A 22985-nucleotide genomic window follows, 5' to 3' on the forward strand; every position below is an offset into this window, starting at 1 on the left:
TGGCACTGCCCACCAATGTCACCCCAGAAGCTGGAATTTGTTAATCCTACAGTGAAGTACTCCCAGCAGCAAGTGAAGCTATAGTAATGAAAAGGGAACAATGTATAAGCACATCCCAGTCTCAGTGAATCATTTGAGCACAGCCAGAATTATCATAGAAATGCTCCACATTTACAACTGCATAATGCAAAATCTGTGATAATGCTAAAAGAAGGCCTTCTGTTATTAACCTTTATTTTGAACACACGATTTAGTGAGTTGATGGAGTGCTGATGCCAGATGGCAAATTCCCAGCCAGAATGGCCTTGCCAAAAGACTATACCAGAGTTGTTTGATGCTGCAGTTCATACTGTAAGTCATTGGACAGGTCAGAGGGTAGAAAGGTACACTTCTGAACAGATATATAGTCTAATGACTCAACCACTGACTACTTGCAGTAGTGACCCACTGGGCCACCTACCCCTATATTGATGATACTATCAACGAGTGAGGGGGGGTCATCACAGCAGCAGCATGCCATCCACCAACAAGCCTCTTTGTGCATGCAAGACTTCGATGGCAGGAACCACACAAATGCACATGTCTGGGATAAAGTAAGCAGGTGATGGCAAAGTGGCTACGTTCCTGGCAGTTGTCCTTGGCTTTGTGGCAGAGGACAATGACTAAAAAGTCATCTTGTCCTGGGAATGGGGAACACAATGCATGTCCCATGCGTGGAACATCTTCTCCACCTTGTGGTGGCACATATTTTTCAGAAATGACTCCTCTATCCATCAAATGCATGATATACAAGACCTGCTCTTATTTCAACTGGTCAGACGGCACCAGACATGCTTTGTAAATGTTGCATGTGCAAAACAAACTCCCACCATATCAATACTGTAATTTATTATAAATGCAGTCCCAAGCATAGGATGGGACCTTCTTGACACCGATTCGGTGGCAGCTCATGCACAATCCCTGCTATACCCTAGTTCCCTTTGAGGAAGCCACACATTGTGTGAGAGAAAGTTCTGTGCCATTTCGTGTGGCATATCTATTGATTAACCTGTGAAAAAAAACAATAAAAACATGAAATCAGATGCACGTCAGACACTACCCCGGAGAAACCACTGCTCTCACTCATTTCTGAGAACTCGCGCATAAAATGCATGACAGAAAACCTTCAAAATGTTATGACATCTTTCCTTAAGACCCGATTTATGATGAGAGTGTCTGTGGTCTAGACTATGTGGAGGAGGACAACACATTGACAAAACACAGTTGAACTGTGCAAGTTTGCACTTGAGAAGCAGTTGCAATAATATGTGCTTACATAACAGAGATATGAGGCGGAGACAATAGCTGAGCATCCCAGAAGCTCATCAGATGTTTTGCGTCTTGTAGCCCCTTCTTACCAACTACAAGAGCCATCAGCATCTCAATCTTCCCCCAGCTAGTGTGAAAATTGAATGTTTGTTCAGCTCTGCTGGAGCAATTTTTTCTCGGACAACAGGAGAATTCAGGAGAATTCATTCTGTACTGCATGTCAAATTACTGAGTTTCTTCAATAAGAATCAGGCAACATTGGCATTATCCCAGTGCTTTAACAAGCACAGCAACAGTCAGAAGTTGCTCATAGTTGAGTCAGAGGATGACCTGTCCAAGTGTAAGGTGTTAGGGAGAATTCTCCAGAATGGCTAATTTCCCTTACCTTTTGAGTCCCTCAGCAGCTTTGCTGGATTTCTAGGGTTTCATTTTTTCACCTGGTAAGCGTGTGAGCCTTTTATCCCCCTCTTACATGTATTTTGCTGTGTGTTGTACATTTTTATGCTCATGGACTATGGAGTCTCGCCCACCCCATAGGCATCATCTTTGTACTGTGTGTCACCCAGCACCTTTAGTGCAGTGGCACAGGGTTGTCTTTTCAGACTTCCCACTTTAAACTCCATTTTCTGGGACTGACTACTGTCTCCCAGAACATGTAAAATTGCCATTGACTTTACTAGTCTTTTTAAATGTACAGACCCAGTACACCCTATCTTCCAATAGAGTACTAGAGGGGTTAATAGTTATCCCCCTTTTTCTGATTCCCCTTTCTCTAAGATTTGGCTGGTGGCAGTGGTATCTACCATTTTTATTCTACCACGGACTATGTAAATAGCTCCGGTACCGTTAGAGGCTATGGTGTTAGTCTCAAACTCAATCCTGGTAATCCACTTTTATTTTAACTTGGTTCTGGGAGAATTGTTTCGCCATATCTTTTTGTAAAGGTCTTTCTAGTGTTTTACTCTGCTTGCCAAACCAGGTTTGGTTCTTTTGTCCGCCGTCCTTTGGCAGGCTTCTGCACAGAAGCTCTCCTTAGGCGCCCGAGTGTCTGGGTGGATAGGATGTGAGGGAGGGGTTTGAGGACCCCTGCACAGGGTCTCCTTGGAGACCCAAGTGGCACTCTAGTTTGATTGGCTAGGTGCTTGCCCTGCCAGGACAGCCACTCTGCTGTGTGATTGACAGCCAGGCTGTGTGAATCGGGGATTTGGTGCATAAAAATCCAGTCTCTGGGACTGGAAGGCAGAGTCGCCACTGGTACGAGAGAACCAATGAGAAGCTGAAGAAAGACGACCGCTGCAACTACTGGACACCCAGTGAAGGCTGCTGCAGGTCCGAATCGCCTGAAACTTTGACGACAAAGGAGATCCGGAAGGAATCTTCTTCCCTTAAGCCTGGTGGGAACAACCAGCTCACCAAACGCCAGACCCCATTCCTCATCCTGGTCGAATTTGCTGTACATTGCTGCAGTAGATCGGATAGCCAGTGGGAAGAGAACCAGTTTGGGTTTGAAGTAGTGCACCTTTTATTTGTCGCTTTGCTCCGCTTCTGGCTTCTTCCCTGGGCAGTGCAGGACCCTCCAGAGGAACAACTGCCTCAGCTACAGCATTCTTCTTCTTTAAAGGTACTGTGCAAATTCGGATGTTTGTTTCGTCCGACTGCGGTGAAAGTGCGTGAAATCTTTCGCCTCTACGAAGGCCTGTCCTTCTCTTCTCCTTTAAATAACTTTTCCTCCAACCAACTTCGTTTTGAACTCTTGTCAAAGACTTAACCGCGAACTACTTTGAACTGTTTGATCCTCTGCAAAGACTCTGACCCATTAACATTGGCCCAGACCTATTGACTTGAATCCTAGTTGTAGTAGCCTTTTCTAGATTGCCCTGCCTATAACTTGTTGGTGCTATTGATTTTGAATAACCTTGTCTTTACTCCCTTTTAAATTACTGGAGTGCCATTTTGCTCACACTACATTTTGAGCCTAACTTGTCCAGAGTTGATTGGGGGTTGTTGTAGTGTATTGAGACTGTGATTTTCTGCTGCTTTATGATAGTGAAATGTTTTATAAATGATGGTGTAAATAAATGTATATTCTTTTGCTCAGAAACCTTGAATCAGTGTTTGCTTGAATCATAGTAATTGTTGTCCTTTGTGTAAACTCTTGTACTGCTCACTGTACTCTTGAGATACGTCTGGCTGCTCAGCCATCACTACCACTTTACTGTGTAGTAGAGGCATGTACCAAATGTAAAATTGTGCTTACACTTGTACTCCTAATTGCCTGTAGTGTTCCCAAAGGGTACTGCATCTAATTCTGTCTAACATAAGGCAGGTCATCAAGGGCAGTGGAGTCGGCGTAGTGGCTACTGTGCTCATGTATACTAATAGCTTAGGATCTACAGAGTAAATGACACTACAGTGGTGGTGGTGGTGATTGAAGAAGATTGTGATGGTGAGGAGGATACATATGTTGTTGACATGTCTACTATATTTTGAATGTAACACGGGGTGCATGAAACATTCGAAGGCTTGACATACCACTGTTCTCTGTGAACTGAGTCACTCACACACCTCATTTGTGCTGCACTGCCTCAAGGAAGGGGATGTACACACCTAATTTGTGCTTCCCTCTCAAAGGGAAGGGGGTACACGCTTAACTTCTAACATATTTGAACTGTGAAGGGGGTGCACTTCCAATATTTTCAACCGTCCTCTAAGTAAGGGTGTGCACCCACCTAGTCATGCCGGACTTCCGCAGTTAAGGTGGTGCGCACACCTAACTGTTGCTCCACTGTAGGGAAGCAGACACTCACACCTAATTATGGGTGCACTATTTAAGGGAATGTGACACACATACCTATTTTTGTTGTACTTTCGCGGGGAAGTGCACAACCACAATTTATAATGAACTCCTGCAGGGAAGGGGGTGCACACCAACATTCCCAAAGGGAAGAAGGTGAAACACCATTTCTAATGCACGCCAGCTAAGAGGGCGAGCATACATCTACTGTTTGCCTCACTCCTACAGGGAATGGATTGCACACACAATGCGTATTGCTCTCCTCAGGGAAGCGTATTGCTCTCCTCGGGGAAGGGGGATAGCACACCTAACCTTTGCTTCACTCCTTCATGAAAGGAGGTACATACACCAAATTTTTACAGCACTCCCGCAAGGAAAGGGCACACATTCAATTTGTAGTACACTCCAGCAGGGCATAGGACACACAACAGTTTCTGCTGAACTCCTCAACGAAGGGATACCCAATTTTGCTGAACTCACAAAGGGAAGCGGCTCACGGTCACAATTTGCATGTCTCCCACATGAGATAGGAGCCCAATCAGAGATGGGTGTTTCTTGATGAAGCCACCTCCAAGTCAAAGCTCAATTCTTTCACATGGTGGGACCTGATCAAAACATTGTTACCAAATATTAGCAAGGGATATTACGCTGTTGCTCGAAGTTACAGTGACAGGCACAGCAACATCATGTCAACAACACTTGAACAGCTGCTCTTGTGTTCCACTGTCAATAGGCAATCTCTTCCAGGCTGATGATGGGCAATGTTGTCATTCTATTTTCTCTCTGTGACACTGCCACTGACATTCGGGTAAACATCCCCAGGTTTGGAATGAGATGGGGTCAGAGGAATGAAGGACCATACAGTTAACTCAGCCAAGCACATCAGGTGGAGCTCAATTTATGATGATTCTGTTTACTATTTTCCTTGCAGGTGTGAGCAACAACATCCACCTCTTAGTGTCTTGTCTGGGGGCGGTCTTGAGGAGGTACAGAATGTCATGGTTCTGGACTAGCAGGCTGGGTTATTTTTTGTTAGTCTATGTTGTGTTTGGAAAGATAATTGTCCCTATTGATAGGATATCTCTCTCTCTAGACATTCACATGATCCACTGCCTATCTAAAGCAGGATTGACAGAATACAAATAGCTTCAGTGAGTGTATCATTCATTACTATCCAACACAAAAGGTTTTCTGAATCCTGATGAAGTAGGACACTTGCCCTTTAAAGGTCCATCCTAACTTAAATCTGTATTCATCAACACCAAAACATTACACAAAACCAAACTACATTGAACAAAGCTTAACATGTTTTGAGGTCGTTTTTGCTTTTATATTTTTTTGACAGTGTTGATATTTTTAATTTTTTAATAAGGATGGTAAGAAAAAATCAAAAATATAAACATCCCCTCGTCCCACACACGATTAAACATATTAGAAGTTCCCCTTACTGACAGTGCCACCACAACAACACCATCAGCATTTTAAAGTGAGTTGATTGACCTCCTTTCTCACCGACCGACCCTCTCAGGTCCAACAGGGGTCTTTCCTCACTTCTATCTCTCTCTCTTCTTGTGGTGTTCCCCAGTGATCTAACCTCTCTCCTTGGCTCTTCAACCACTACCCGGCACCTCTTGCCGACTGCATCGCTACTTTCTGCTCCAATTTTAATGTTATGTGGATGACACTCAGCTCTCTTTCAGGCTCCCCTCAGCCACCTCTGCTTCTTCTCTCATACCTGACTGTCTGGCTGCAATTCAGGAATGAAAGGCCGCCAATTATCTCTGCTTCAATGCCAGTAAAACTGGGATCCTCCTCATTGGGACACCCACTCCCTCCTTTCCTCTCTCTCTCTGGCCACCCACTCTGGGCCCTCTTTCTGCTCCTTCCTGTGGGGCTAATAACCTTGGTGTTATCTTCGACTCCACCCTCTCCTTCTGTCCTCACATCTCTAATGTCACTAAGAGGTCAAACTATCAGCTGCACCTCCTCAGAGGTATTCTTCTTTTCTCACTTTCCGCCAGAAGCTCACTGTCTCCAGAGGTTTGGTCCTCTCTAGGCTGGACTATTGCAACAGCCTCTTTCTAAATCTTCCTGCCTGTGCCTGTACTCTTCGACCTTTACAACTTATCCAGAACAGGACTGCAAGGCCTCAAATCCCGGGGATCGTATCTCTCCAGCTCTGAAATATCTTCATTGGCTCCCCATAGCTGCAAGGATCAAGTACAAGACTCGCTGCATTGTCCACAAGGGTTTCTAGGGCCTCTGACCGCTCTACCTGCAACTTTCTCTTCCAAAACATCCAGGGTCAGACGCTTCTCCAAGCAGAGAGTTGGGGGCAGATCTATCTCCTCGGCTGAGGCCTCCCTCTGGAACAGCCTCCCTGCCTCTCTCAAACTTGAGCAGAACCACCTCCAGTTCCAAAAGCAACTCAAGACCTTCTTTTTCACTTCCGCTGTCTCTCGTCCTCTCCCCTGCTGATGCACCTGACTGGTCACCCTCTGAACGTGGGCTCAGGCTTCTGCATGTCCAGTTGCCCTCACACTGCCTCCGGGCTCCCCAGCACTTAAGGGTCTGTATCTGCATCTCTACAGTCCCTTCTCTCTGTACTTATGAGCCACCCGTTGGCTGCACTTGTGAGTTAACTGCACTTCCTCCTTCCCTTGCCCCCTGGCACTTCTCCCTTCCCTCTTCCCGCACTTGTGCAATCTGAATGACAAAAGGCCTAGTAAGATGGCTATTTTATTCTCCCTTGTTTCCCCCTCCTTGTCTTGTTGTGCCTAGAAACTCTGTACAGGCGCATTATAAAGGCCACATCATATCCTATCATATCTGGCGAGGGTGCGGGGGCAAGGACACGTTTGTGGAGATGAACGAGCTATGTGCTTAGTTCATGCTGGTTCACATGCAGGACAGTGAACTCAGAGGAAGACTGATGTGATACATTTATTAGTTGTTGCAAATACCTCCGGTTTCAGCATGAGAATGGAGCCGCAGAGTTTTCCAGTCAGAGTGGGAACGAGGGTGGGGGCCGTGAGCTCTGAGCCTGGCTGCTGCGGGGAAAGGGAGAGAAGCATTTCGTACTATCGCAGTGAGGCCTGGTCACCAAGATGGAGTCGAAAGGGGGCACAAAAGATGGATGCCCTGTGTCCTGCTCAGTGGTCCCAGCTACACGAAAGTCAACGAAAGTTAAATTTGCATAAGGGCAAGGGGCGAACCCACCACTGGAGGCACTTGGTCCAAGCTTTGTACTGAGAAATGAAGGCAGAGAGGGGCCTGCTGGCCCCTCGCTCCCACACAAAGGCATGGCCAGGGTGTGGCATAATAATAATTTAGCATTTATAGCGCTACAAACCCTCAAGTATCTGAGCGCTTTTTATTTTTACCCACGGTGTGTGGTGCTCATTTATCGACCTCAGAAGCATAAAAGGCTGAGTTTAGCTCTGCTGGGATTCGAACCTGCATCAGCAGACTCTGCACAGATGTCAAAGCGAGCGCGCTACTCGCTGTGCTATCAGACCATCTAATGCAGAGTAAAGGCTGACCAGGGGAGGTTTGAGACAAACACAAGTCTCACATCAGGCCTGAAAGCCATCCAAGGGGGTGGAAACTTACAGCTGATACCAATCCCAGCTGACACACCTGAGTCTCCTTCAACTAGAGAGAAGCTGTCAGGTGTGGCTAAAACTACAAAAACTCACAGACTCAGCTTGAGATTAGAAGATGTTTGAGGAGGAGCTGGAGACCAGTAACAGAAGAAACTAGTTGTTATGGTGATGGCTTGGAAGAGAGCAGGAGGAACTGGCATGGAAGCAGAGTCCAGAAGCCTGTCAGAGAGGTCTAGAGGCTGGTTCACCCTGTACACTGGGTGTCGAAGACGTGAATAAAGAGACCAAACTGAGGAGCCTATAGAACTGGAGCTGCTAGTAAGAAATTAGGGAGTGGGGCCAAAGTTAGTAATGGTGACCATGGAGAAAGATGTGTTCAGAAGGTTAAGAAAGAGGGAGGACAGGAAATTGTTGGCAGACCTACTTAAAGGAGTGAAGTAGTGTGAGCAGTATCAGGAGTGGGGAAAATTAGTAGTGAAGGAAGTGATGTGGGAGAGATCGGGAGAGGGGTGAGAGCTTTCCTCAAAGGGATGGAAAAGGATAGAGAGCAATGTAAGGCTCTCATTGGGAGATGGAAGCAGCTCACAGGGTTGAAGAAGGTAAACAAGAGTATGGAGGAGGAGATTAAATAGACTGATTAGAGGTAGTAGGGAAATGAGAGACTACAGTGATTGCTAAGTCAGTGATTGTAAAGTCTGACCACAGTGATTGCCAGTTTAAATCTGGAGAACACAGGGTGGCAAATGGGAAGCATGAACCACAAGGTTGTGGCAGACTAGTCTAACAGGATTGTGGACTATAGGGAGAATATCTGCTTCATTTACTTGGCCCACATCTCAGACTCTGTGAAGTGCAAGGATTGAAGACCAGCCCACTTTTGCACCTGGTATGAGGACTTCCTAGCAGGAGACTAACGCAAAGATCACACCAAGGGATTCACATCAATGTTGAGCATTACCCATAGCACACCATCAAGGACAAGCAACGAAGGAGAAGAGGGAAGAAAGGTGAGGCCTCCCTGTTTGTTGTTTTGGTTCTATAGTGCCCCATACCAAAGCACTTTACAAAAATGTATTTAATAGTACACAAGCTGATATGATGACAATAAATAAACAGGATGCAACAGAGAGAAAGAGAGAAAAGAACAAAGTAACACCAGCAAAAGGAATTAAATGAAATACTAGTCCAGGAAAACAGTACAAATGAAAGCCCAGCAACACAATTGAAAATGACAGGACAAAAACAAGGCCACCTCCCAAACAAACAAAAGAACAACCTTGGATGGGATCAAGTCTTAAAAAAGGAAAAAGGAAAATGTACAACAAAGCAAAGAAACAAGGTACAACTTCAGATGTTAAAGTAAAGACACAAGATTGTAAATAAGAACATGGATGTCCTTTGGCATGGTCACTCACTTGGAGTTGATTGCAGAGTATGATGTCCTCAAAGTCTGTGCCAGATGTATCTGCCTGGAGTGCAATATCTGGCAAGCTCTTGAATGGCAGGTTGATCTAGGAATCCTGCATTAAGTCCTGCACAAGGAGCTGGTAGGGCATTGTTCATGTGAGCAGTCAGATGATTTCCAGCAGCACTGTATCCTCATGAGCAATAGCTGTGAGGTAATGGGTAAGGCAAGGGGCTCTTGTGGGCAACCTCATGTTAGGTGTCCAGCCACCAGTGCACTTGCAGTGGAATAAGCAATTAATGCAGCCTTGAGGAGCCCAGTGTAAAGTAAGCCCCGGACAATGGGAGAGCTACAGATTTTTCTTTTTGTGAAAGCGGCTTTTTGATTTGCATTATTTGTACTTTCTGTGTGGGGAACCCAGGTACCCTCTGAGTCTGAGAGACATTGTGAACTTTGAGTTTTCCCTGGATTTTAATTAGAAATCACCAGACCTATCCTGACATGGTACCATTGTACTTCATGACAACCACTTATATTATTTTGCCTCACACTGTTATAGGTCCCTAATAAATCACTTTAAACTTAATTTGTATTTGTTTGTTTAGCCACTGATCCACATCACATCATGGTCACTTTGAAACAGTATTTTCTTATTGTAAAAGCGCCTAACAAGCAAACAATAAATAAATAGATTACCTGCATGATACTGGGTCAACACCAACTGTGCGGGAGCAGGATTAACTCACTGGAAGGACATACTTTTGCTCACAGCAGTGACACTATTCCCAGTGTCCTTAGAGCAATCAGTGTACTCCTCTTCTTTTTTCATGTTCGAGGGTTGACAATTATTTTATTTTATTTATTTTAATTTTTGTAACGTGCCACATGCCCGTGGGCCTCAGGGCGCACATGAAGAACAAAACACAAACAAAAGACAAGGCAGAAGAAACGTGGGACCAGGAGCAAGTTATTCCAGGTTAAAAAAGTGGCCTGTTAGAACACAGTGTAGCTTTGTATCTGCCATATCCGAGCTGGTAGTGCGTTCCAAAGAAGGGGTCCCTGTACATCAAGGGTGGAACCCCCAAACTTAGCTGTCCTAAATCTGGGGTGTTTGACAACGACGGCTGTGGATGAGCAGAGGTTCCTCTCATTAGACTTAATGCTAATGCAATCAGAAACATATGCGGGGTTGCTAAGGCTGAGGGATGTGTGCGTTGTGGTGAACACCTTGTGTGTGATACAATGTTTTACTGGAAGCCAGTGAAGTTTCTTCCTAAAGGTGGTGATGTGGGTGCAGCGAGATTGGTTGAATATAGTGCGCACAGCATTGTTCTGGGTCACCTGTAAGGATTCGACGTTCGTAGCTGTGGTATCAGATATAAGACTATTGCAATAGTCTAATCGAGAATTTATCAGTGCTGAAGATAGAAGAACACAGTTTTTTTCAGTGATGAATGGCCGGATATATCCTATTCGGTTGTTAATTAGTCTGCAGCTGGACCTTATGCTAGAGACATGAGATTTCATGGATAGCTCTTCATCCAGAACAACTCCAAGGGTCTTAACTTTCTTTTGGACAGTGATGTTGTTATCCGCAATAGGAAAGCTAGCGTAGTTAGAGTCAAGTTTGGTCCGAGTGCTTTTGGAAGACACTATCAGGAGCTTGGTCTTTTTATCATTTAAAGCCAATGAGTTGCAGGCCAACCAGTCCTGTATGGCTTTGTATATGTTATTAACGGTTTCAGTGTCTTTGCTACATAAACCACTCAGTTGTATCACTACCTGCGTGTCGTCAGCGTAATTTGTATATTGAACTCCTAGTTTACTCAAAAGATCGAGAAGGGGGCGGATATATAGATTAAAAAGTAGAGGCGACAAACAGGAGCCCTGTGGAACTCCACAAGTCTGAGAAATGGGGGAGGAGTGATTGTTACCTACACATAGCCTAACCATTCTGGGGCCTAAAAAGGAGGCTATCCATCTGGATGCTGTCATGGAACAGTTGGCGACCTCTCTGAGCCTAGACACAAGTAAGCTGTGATCAACCAGGTCACAGGCTGCGGAGAGGTCAAGTAGCATGAGCAGAGCGGCTTGCTTTTTGTCTGCTATACCAGCCAGGGTAGATTTAAGATCGAGCATGGCCGTCTCGGTTCCATGACGAGCTCTATAACCCGACTGCCGGGTGCCGAGGATTTTATGTTCCTCGACGTGAGCCTGTAATTGCAGATATGCAAGTTTGTCCAATATCTTGAGGATAAAGGGCACATTTGTTATGGGCCTCTAGTTGTCATTATTAGTGGGATCCAGATTTCTTTTTTTAATAATGGTGTTATCCATGCAGATGTTAGCAGGTCCGGTACTAGACCTTCATCAAAGGATAGATTTATCAGTTTGGTAATCCATGGAACCAAAATGTCAGTGGACTCCTTGAAGATACTTGTCGGACAGTCATCATCAGGACAAGAGGTGGCCTTGAGATCTTGTATGACTTTGGAAACTTCTTTTTCAGTGTAGTGAGTGAAGGAAAATAGAGGGATTGCGCTTTCCACTTTATTAGGGGAGATTATTCCAGTAGGAGTTGGTACCGGCGCTACCTTGCCGAGGGCTTTCTTGATTTTCTCCTTATGTGAGTCAATTTTGGCTAGAAATGCGTCATGGATGTTCTGACACCATTTATCATCTTTAATGATGTTATTATCTGTTGGAGGCTGGTCTTGAAACTCTGCTAGGATTTTAAATAGCTCGCCAACATTGGATTGTGCATTCACGATCCTATTGTTGTAATGTGTGGCTTTTGTCTCAACAATCAGTTTTTTATAGGTTGCTATGGATTTTTTGTAGTCAGCTAAGGTGTTGTCATTTGGATCCTTCCTCCAGGCTCTTTCGAGAGCTCTTTTAGTTTGTCTGGCGTTGATGATGTCATCAGAGAACCAGGTGTTCTTTATGGCTTCAGTCTTAATGGTCTTCATTTTCATAGGGGTAAGGTCGTTGACTGCTTCTTTTATATTAAGTACCAGGTGGTTGACTAATTCAGATGGGTCATCAAAGCTAGATATGGGTTGAAGCTTGGATGACAGTTGTGTGGTTCATTTAGAGGCTGTTAGATTTTCTTGATTGCGGGTCATCTTTTGTATCTGCTGGCATGTGTTAAGTTTGGGGGGACTGGAAGTCATCCAACCCCTGTGGCAGAGATGCAAATGGCTCAGGAGGGCTGTTGTACCCAGTGAATTACTGGCTGAGATCTTACGCCTCCTGAAGGTACCTTGCACAGAGTGCACTCAATAGTTCCAGCTTGAGCTGATAAAACCCACTCAGACACATTAAAATAATCCCTGGTCCTCGATGATAATAACAAAGGGTGACACATGCTTTTTACCTTCCATCTACCTTCCTAGAGAATTCTGGACCTGCATTGCAGTCTATACAATCTTATAAATTGCTTTATTATGTTTTCATGGAGTTGGTAACTCAAAAGAAAATGGGATCTACCCAACAAAACAATAGTCAGTATGGTTCTCTTTGACTTGCAACCCAGTCCTGTCCCCTCAGAAAACCTCCTTGTGTCCAATGTGTTTTCTACAGTTTGCAAGTTAGCAGGCCTTCCCAGCCTCTGAAGCAAAGGTCCATGGCTTCACAGTTTAAAAAGGATTTTCCTCACTTTTTCCTGGCATTGCATACTTTAGGGTGACCTGAATCCTTCTTCTTGGCTTGAGCTAGATATAGGCTTTCCAGGGTCCCGTACCCCATGAATGATTATGTCACAAAGTCTTACAAGAAGATGGATCAATGGATGTAGCCAACATGGAGTATATGACAGTGGTCCTCGATGTTCCTCATGGTTCCTTTTCCCTTACCTCTCTGATCTAACAGTATTTTCCCTGACCCTATGTAACTTCTCCTCCACCCATCTGGTCCAATTTAGGGCCATCTAGGATGGCCAGAACCTGCCTGTTCTGGTTGTCTAAAAGTTGTCGTCTATCCTCCTCACAGTCCTTCCTTCACTCCATGATGTTCTTATCTCTTTTTTCACCTACATGCGTGCTTCCACTTGGTCTAGACTGGTGTCTCTGCCCACCTTTACTACTTCTAATCTTCCACCTACTCTCAGATCTGTTGCCTCCAGAGTATCTGTCCTTCATTTCACACTTCCAACCTCCTTTGTCCCAACTTCACTACTACCACCTGCTCACAATGGGCCTCATTACACGGTAGGCGGTAAGGGTTTACCGGTACCGGTAAATCCTTACCGCCTTACTACGAGGTCCCTTTGCGGGTTGGGGTGTTTAACGCCTGCTTTTTGCAGGCGTTAAAAACCAACCCGCAAAGGGACCCAGGGAGCTAATTACGGTACCGCAATTTGCGGTACCGTAATTAGCGCCTTCCCCATTCCCATTATGCCCTATGGGGCAAAAATGGGAATGGGGAAAGGCAATGGTGGAAGGGGGGATTACCGCCCCGCCAACCTTGGAATGGGGCGGTAATTCCCCATTCCACCAAGGCGGTACCGGTATTTTACCGGCATGAACCATGGCGCTAATAGCGCCATGGTTCTCCGCCTACCGTGTAATGAGGCTCAATGTTCTTTCATCCACCTCATTCATATCCCTTTCTCTCAGTGATGTTACCTCCAACACATTACTTCCCTCTTTCTTCTCATAGGGCTGCATAATTATCCCAGCCCTCTGGTTTCTAAAGACTCTACTGGACTTCCACTCATGAGCCATGGGGCTATCACCTAATCCTCCTATGTTCTTACCTCCTCTATCACTCCCTTAATTCTCATTTCCTCCTCCTGTCCTCTCCTTCCCTCTCTTGTCACCACCTCTCTCTTCTGCCACCTTGAAACTCTCTTCCATCTCTACAGCCTCTGATCTTTCCACATTTTCCAGTCTCCAGCCTTCCCCAAATGCAAGCCTCCTGCAACCCAGACTGAGTAACTGGGGCTGTGTGTTCTTACACCATTCTCCCCCTTCCCTATGGTGGCCCTCCATCGATGGTCTATCCCTAGGGATTTTAATTGGCTCAGGACTTCAATTGGCTGTTGTCCCTGGGTGCACCTGGCACTGTGTTGGGCTCAGAGCGGTAGACTAGCCACAGCTTGCCTATCCACCATTTTAGAGGGTACTCTATCTACTGTGATCCTCCCTGGTGATGAGATATGGTCCCCTGTGCTCCCATAAAGTGCATTTTTTCACAGGAGGTTTGGGTATGGCTTGCAGGACTGATCTGTCTTAATAGGTTCTGCTCAGAAAGAGATTTGGGCATTCTAAATTAGGGATGCGCACTTCATCCTTACCATGCAAGGTCTGACAAAGGGTTTTGCCAGTTAGAACGTTTACACTAACCTGTCCCAATGGATGGGCGGGTAAGGTAGATGATATATACAAACCCAAGAATGGATTGCCATGATGCACTGCGTTTGTCTCCTGCCATGTGATAGGGACCAAGGTGGTTTGACTAGAGGATCCTCCTCATAGCACCCTGTGAGGGGTCAGAAATGTGAGGCGGACAACTTTGTAAAGGTTGTTCATAAGATGCCATTTTATTAACTTAAGAGGGTTTGATGAATGCCTCAATATCCCTACCCTGGCGAGGATGTCCCGGCCTATCAAAATAAACCAAAGGAAAGACTCTAACAATTGGAATCTGTCCCTCACACTTATACATACAAAAAAAATATGAAGGGATTATATAGCAATTCAAATAAAGCAAAAGTCACAGTTATAGCAACATAAACTGTTTCTCTGTGCAACCTGGATAATGTTCCCTTCCCCAGATTCAAATCAGGAATTTGTATCGACAGTTCAAAATTAGGAAAGTTCCATTCCACAACAAAGTTCTGGTGATAAGGTTCTTCTTGCTTCAAATGTCTCTCACACACAACATCTTAGTAAACAATGGAACAAAGGGTGTTGAGGTGTGCCAGGTGAATAGCGCTTGAGCAGTTTAGTATAAAAAAGACAATTCAATTGAACCTCGAAGAATAGGGTGCAGCACCCTGTGGGAAAAGCGGGCACCTCAAACCCACTTAGCAAGACAGAAATGACATTAGGTATTCCCACATTGTGGATGCGCTCCCACCAAAACACTTCAAAAAAGAGGTGATCCTCTTGCAAACTTCCTTAACAGTAAATGTTCTGAAATGCCACTAAAATGAAGGTTTCAAAAGTTTAATCTTCGTAGCATCCGAGGTATGTTGTAACGTCATAGAGTAAAAATGCCAACACGTGTTTCGACCTATCTCGGTCTTTTTCAAGGCAAAGCTCTGTACAGCATGTATGTGTATACAATATTGTAATGCCTTCCCATTCCAAAATTTATGAGTGTAAATCAATTGGCACATTCTCCTTCAAAGCAACGTCCCGCCTGGATTAGCCCGCATGATCTCTCGTCTGTGTGCACCCTTTATTCAGCCTGTGTCATAATGACACGGGCTATAATATGACACGGGCTGAATAAAGGGTGCACACAGACGAGAGATCATGCGGGCTAATCCAGGCGGGACGTTGCTTTGAAGGAGAATGTGCCAATTGATTTACACTCATAAATTTTGGAATGGGAAGGCATTACAATATTGTATACACATACATGCTGTACAGAGCTTTGCCTTGAAAAAGACCGAGATAGGTCGAAACACGTGTTGGCATTTTTACTCTATGACGTTACAACATACCTCGGATGCTACGAAGATTAAACTTTTGAAACCTTCATTTTAGTGGCATTTCAGAACATTTACTGTTAAGGAAGTTTGCAAGAGGATCACCTCTTTTTTGAAGTGTTTTGGTGGGAGCGCATCCACAATGTGGGAATACCTAATGTCATTTCTATCTTAGTAAACAAAAACACTTCCTCAGTTCATCTTTAGCAACAGCAATGTTTTGTCAGGATGATTTCAAAAAATTATGAGGTGGTCTTAGTCACCTATTTTTATTCACAATCTTTAAGCACAACTTCTACCTGGTCCACTCACCTGCTAGGTCTACCAGTACAAAGTCCCTTGCACTGTTGTACTTGCCTGCCAGGACTAAAAGCGTCTCACATTACTATAAGTACTTCCGTTGCAAAGTTCACTTCAAACAATTTAGCACACTCGTTTGACTTTCAATAACATCAGCAATCAATAGTTCTTCTGGAAGGACATGAGACACATTGGTGCTGTTTATGCCACATGTAATGTATGCTCCTCTCCTCCTGAATGCTTTCTGTCAGAAGGGCATCTTTTTTGCCACTCTTGTTTTCCCAGTCTTACATCAAACAACTGCTTAAAATGGCTTGCTCTTCTTTGGTTTAGGGAATGCTTGTTTGGGTTTTGATCAACTATTGCCTCTTCTTCTCTTTAGCAATAGGGGGAACAATGGGCTTGTTTCTTAATTGCCTTTGTTTGGCTTTTGCAATGGTCGTTATTGGTACCTTCTTTTAATATTGCCCTCTTTAGGTTTTGTCAATTACTTTGATCTTTGTCATTACAATTATAACCTTTGTGTCTGTTTCCAAAGTTTTTATTTTGCCACTTTAGCTGCTTTGTATCAGATTGGTATATTTTAGTCTGCCACTTTAGTCTCTTTACATTAGTTCAGCATTCAATATCCCCAATAGTGTCCAACGGGCAATTAGGGAGCATTCCAGGGTCACACAATATTAGTGAAGTCACTAGGTGCTGCAAACGCATCCGCTCGCTCCAAGCCACTGCCACTTCTGCTTCCTTTTTCTTCTCGCTACGCGGTAAGTAGCTTCTTTCTGCTTCCTGTGGCCCGTGCCGGTCAGGAGAGCTCCTCAGACACTCTGGTGGTCACCTGCCACCAGAGTACAAGTTTCTTCAGGGAAAGCTTCTTAGGTTAACACTTCCACCAACACAACCTCTGCATAGAGGTGCAAAGAAACGAGCTGGGGGCAGATCTCTGTCTTCGGCTGGGGCATCCCTTTGGAATATCCCACCGGCCACCTTGAACCTTGAGGAGAACCATCTCCGGTTCTGGAATCACCTCAAGACCTTCCTCTTTGCTTCCGCCTTTGCCTCTCTTCTCCCCTGCTGACCTGTTTTTCTCTCTTGGCACTGTGCACCTGGACACCCTCTGTCCTTCGGGCGCAGGTACCTGCTCACTGTCCTTCCTGCACTGCCTTCGGGCCTCCCATTGCACTGGGTTCTGTATCTGTACCCATACATTCCCTCACTCTTCCGCTGCACTTATCAGATATACCTTATCTGACTAATCTTGCACTTGCCACTTGCTGGCTGCACTACCACATTTTCATTGCCTGTATTTATTCATTTATTTAACTTATTATTTTCTCTCCTCTGTTCTGCACTTTCCACGTCTCCCCCTTCCATGCACTTTCCCCCTTTTCCCTACTCCATGCACTTGCACGTTCTTAATGTCACTGGGCCTAGTAAGATCGTTGTTTTTATTTTTTGTTCTCCCTTGTTCCCCTCCCTTTGCTTGGTCGCGCTCTGAAACACTTGTGTATGAGCACGATATAAATAAAATATCATATCATATCATATACATTGCTGCCATGGGGAAAGCTTTCTGGAACAGCACTTCCCGCCACATAACCTCTGCATACAAGGTCTTTAAGGGTAGAGACCATCACGAAACCGGCATGCGCTTCCCAAATAGCAGTGGCTCCAGTGGTTCTGCTTCCCTTCAACGTCTGTGCCACTGCAATGTGGAGTCTCGACAATTGCTCCACCTTATGCTTCTCCTCATGGCCTGCATCTGAGGGGGCCCTTTATACTCACCAGACCCTCTCAGGTGCAGGTCATTCAAATTACTAGACTGCACCTTGCAGTCCAGAGCCTCCAAATACCTCTTCTTCATCCCAGTACCCAGTACTTTGAGCATGGCGGGAGTTGAAGTCCCCAATGTTCAAATTACTTTTTTCTTTCTTGTTTTTACAAAAACTTGCTTCACTTCCATTATTGACTATGTTTTCAGGAGTAGATTTAAAATGAGTCAATGATTGCTTTGGATTCAAAAAATAGTCAGCTTTATCAGAATTTAAGATGGCAATGTTGTGATGCCCACATTTAATGTTCTCTTGTTGCCTACAAGAGTTTTTGCAATCATAGATCTGGGCAACTTTATTATGAGGAGCTTTACATCTAATAAATTATTGATTAGGATAGTTTTCACAACCCCCAGGATGAATAGCTTTGGAACAAGAAATCTCACTCTGACAATAAGCCATTACATACTTTGGCATCACTAATATCTCTTCCTCTGAGGAAGTCAAATACTGCGTCTCACCCAACGGAGTCCTCCTATTCCTTATGGCCCTTCTCCTCCCAGGTGATCCTCCTGGCTAATAGCAGCCTCAGGGTTAGGATCAGGAAGCAGCCGCCTTCCTCTGGCCACCTGGGAGGAGACTTTAAGTAGGGTCTTTGTGAGGACTCAGCAGGATTCATCACAACCCCCTGGACCAACATACACTGGCTTTGTGGGGCACCGAGCCCCCTGGGTCACCAGGTTGCTTGTACACAGGACCAAGCATGCTACTTCATCAAATTCCTTAGCCATAAACATACATGATTTACATCTTCTGCCATTCTATTGCGACTTGCACTTTCTCAGGTCTCTAGCTCCTTTTCTCGCTAGGTCTGGGAACTCCAACCACTATATAGAAAATACCTAACTTGACCCCACACTCTTTTCTGTTGAGATGGAACCCACAGAAACACTGTTAACCCAGTGCTTTCTGGATCCCCTATATGGCAACAACCCATTCTCACTTCACTCCTTATACACAGTCCAACGGTATCCAGTGATAATATTACCAACAAAAATGTACTTGGTGAAGAAATCGTGGTGAAAATACCTCTGCAGTGAAAAAGTTGCCAAGCAAAAAGTAGTCATAAAATGTACATGAAAAGTAGACAACAATTCAGTGCTGCTAGAGTTTAGTGGACTTGTGATTGCCTGGGTTAGGGTTTTGGTAAGGCTAGGGCTAATAGAATAATGGTTTTGGGTAAGTGTTAAAGAAAGGGATATGGAGGTTGGAGAGGGCTGGTGATGTTAGCATAGGATAGGGTTTAGGATAAAGCTAGTTGTTAGTGCGGTGTGCAGTGGTAATAACAAAACCCTGTCATTTATATAGCACTTTTATCCAAAGCGCTTTACATATATTTTTCAATAAAAATTATCATTATCCAATCCAAGTTGGTACTCATTATATTGACCTCGGGTGGGTGAAAAACAGTGTCACCCTTGCCAGGATTCGATCATGTGACCTACAGATCACACACAGATCACATCAGCGAGTGCTTTACCTGCTGAGCTTTCCTACAAGCTAAAGATAATGTTTAGAGTTGTGGTTAGGGTAAGGCTATGGTTATCATAAGAGCAAGGGTTTGGGTTAGGGCAAGGGCTATGGAATTTTTGGTGAGCTGCTGATGGGGTTGTAGTTAGCTTCACTGTTCATTTTCTATTTATTTGGTTCTTTGTATTGAATGACGAGCAAATAAAAAAATTTCGTTCACTGAAGGCTTGGTATTACTTAGAATGGGGGTTTAAGTAGAGTTAGGGTAAGATTTAGTAATGGAGTTAGGGTGATTGTGGAGGTTTCATTAGTTGTTTGGCTCATTGTTAGGGTTACAAACTTCTACTTTTCTGTGTTTAAATATAGCTTTTTTGGCAACCTTATCACTGGCAACATTTTCACACTTTACATTGCTTGCATTGAATGACTACATTTTTTAAAACAACGTTTTTGCTGACTATATTTTCACATGACTATGTTTTCCTCAGTAAATTTTCACATAGAAACAGTCCAACCTCAGTCTATCTCGCAAAGCGAAAGTATGTCTCGGGAGGATAGCTCAGGGCCAACGTGCTCGCCTTGGAAGCAGGACGGCACAGAGCAACAGAGGTTCGATCCCCAGAACTGCGCTTAGAAACCTCTGGGTATTAAGCACATTATCAATAACCTATCATATCATATGCTTACATCACTGAAAAGGTTTATAATGTTGTGACATTCAACCAGCTATCACCATGTTTGCACTAAGTAGTCCATCTCCAGGATCCTAATGAATTCAAACACACATGATGCAAAGAATAGTCAGATTAACCACCACTGAAATGGTAAAGGGTACGACGTGAAACCAATTAGCAATAGTTGTTGATGAAATGTTGGAAGGATTATAAAAGAGTTATTTTGTCTTTTACATGAACAAGAAGAACGTTATCCCTTGGGTCTTTACCATTAGATGGCTTTTCAAATGGACAATCAGCTGCATCTATTCAAACCTCTGGCTATGCGGCTTCCTATTGTGCTTGACATTATTTTAACAATAATGCACTCTAATGTCCAAGACAAGGTTTTAGTAGATGATTGTACCTCCTAGGAATACCTGCTTTGTCAGGCTTTGTCCCTTATTTGTGACCTTGCTTTTTGGAGATGTAGCCACAACAACATACAAGAGTAGACATAGGAGAGTTAAGGCCCTTGCTTCACACCGGGCCTATAACTATGGGCCCCGGGGCATTAACTGACTCAGTAATGCCCCCACGGCTTGGGGTTTATTGCTAAATTATTGAATGGCAGATTAACCTGCATTCACAGCAATATTATTTGTGTGCAAATTATTGCGCAAACGGAATTTGGTTAATGAAGTTCAAGTTAATAAAAGATTTAATAACGATTTGGGACCGCATTTACATTGTGATGAGTCCAGACATATCTTCTCTAACCTCTAGTTGGAAGACACACATTTTACCGAAATGAATTTGCTAAAATCAGAGATTAGATGGTAGAATTAGAACTATGCTGGGGAGATTACTAAATTAAAACAGCAAATACAAAGTGATTGTTTGAAAAGCACCATCCCATCCTTAGCATATTTACAACTGTTAAGATATGCGCAAATGAATACTATTTTTGATACGCTGAATAGACATGCTGTGATAGATCCAATATATACAACTTAATGTTATTTGGGTACAATATACCTGAGAAATAATTATTTCACAGAAGTGGATTGCATTGTGGATTGGAAGATGGGAGGTGGAATTTGTGCACTTGGAGGAACATGATCATTGTATTAAACACCTTGTAACTGCTCAGTCCAGGAATAGGCACTTCTAGTATTTGTCTGCATTGCTCATATTCCATAGCTCCTTCAATAAACGTTTTAGGAATACTATACAATAACTGAATATATACTCAGAATAAAATAGTAATTAAAACATACACATCTCAAAGATAGGAATTACTAAACGGTTATTAGTCGCTATGAATTTAAGTTGAAAATAAAGCGTTCTAGTTACTTTGTAGAGTTCCAGTTTGGGGGAAATCTCTTGCAATGTTTCAAGCTCTTCTGACCCCTAATGGGGCACTTCACCCATTTCTGGAGGCCACATTATGGGTCATGTTGTGCAGGGTGATTCTATGGAACCGTGTCACCTTTGTAGGCAAAACCTTTTGATACTGTATGAAACTTCCAGACAACAAGTCTGATCTGTGGTGCGCCACTCGTTGGCGGAATATGGGGTACGTGTTCAAAGTTGGGAGCCTTTTGTGCAATGTTGGGCCCGTCCTTTCAGTAGTATCAAAGTACTGTAGTAGTCCTTGTGAAGGTGGATGGGGGAAGGAAACTGCAGTACTGTGTCCAATTATTAAGGCTTCAATTGAACTATTGTGATTAGTTCTGGATTCCTGATTTGAAGTACTTTGTACACTTCTGAAGTCAACAACTGGACTACTGTCTGTATATTTGAGTGTGTATTTTACCCACTGTAATGAGTTAAGAAGCCCATCTCTGCAGTACTGTTCTCAGTTTCTGGAGATACAACTTACATTAAAATGAAATAATTGTTTCACTTTTTCCAATTGTTTACCCTAGTAATAGCACTTGGGCTTAACCTCATCTTTGCTTGAATCCCAATAGAATAGCATCAACTTTATCTTTTTTTTTGTTAACGGATACATTGCAATATCTACATACAGAGATGATCTATTAATTGCCTGTTTCAGACCCACCATAGTCTAATATAACATCACTTTGTCATGTGTGAACATTTGTAATGCACAGGAAAAGCTATACACCGCTATATTAAATGTAGAACCATAACCATTAACACAAAATTATTATTTTATTCTTCTACTTTTCTAAAAATATCTTTTCAGAATGTCCGACAAGGCATCGTTTCTGTGGTTCTCATTCTCACACTGTTGGAGTTTTGCCTGGCCTTTTCTACCTCTGTCTATGGATGCAAGTCAGTCTGCTGCTGCAACAACAACCCTGAGGAAACCCAGGTAAAATACTGTCTTTTTAAATAAGCTTTTCATATTTTGTAGCATTCTGCTTTATCTGGATATACAATTGGGCACTTTGTTTGACCAAGAACAGGCATCCTAACTTAGAAGTGTTTTATTGACTTAAAAACAAAGAGTTTTTAATTTAAATGCGGGTGGGGTGTATTTTTTAAGTCTAATCGCGCACTGTTTGAATATCAATTTTGCTTTGGATATGAAAATTGCCAATCTTGTATTGTCATAGTGCACTTTTACTCCCTGGAAAGTGTCTATATAAATGTATAAAATATGTTGTTCAATGTTTTAAGACTTTTCACCAGCTAATCCTTCACTTTGCCACTAACGACTAGCTTGTGCAGGGCAGGCATTGTGTACATTCCTCTGCAGGATGCTCTACTGGTATGGCCTTCTTTCTATATCATTATTTGTCTATTCAATACTATCTTTTTTCCCAACCTCCCAATCATTATTCCACAATATCCTTGATTCTTTGATTCCTTGATTCTTTCCTTGCTCCCTCGTTCTCTATCCACCTCCCTGCCGCCCTTCCCTTTTTTCTCTGAATATAGAGAATATTGTTTCCTGATTTTTAAAGATGTGCAATTGAGCAAGTGAGCAG

General features: G+C 43.6%; 1 protein-coding gene across 1 annotated transcript in view; it reads left to right on the forward strand.

Moving 5' to 3' along the window:
- Positions 1-22985, forward strand: part of LOC138513013 (membrane-spanning 4-domains subfamily A member 4A-like) — a 327001-nt gene that overhangs the window by 256032 nt on the left and 47984 nt on the right. The window contains exon 5 of the mRNA XM_069627729.1: positions 22238-22366. Coding sequence (XP_069483830.1) covers positions 22238-22366 — 129 coding nt within the window. The remainder of the gene's footprint in view (positions 1-22237; positions 22367-22985) is intronic.

Source organism: Ambystoma mexicanum, chromosome 12, assembly GCF_040938575.1.
Source record: "Ambystoma mexicanum isolate Mex_15411 chromosome 12, UKY_AmexF1_1, whole genome shotgun sequence".
NCBI lineage: Eukaryota > Metazoa > Chordata > Amphibia > Caudata > Ambystomatidae > Ambystoma > Ambystoma mexicanum.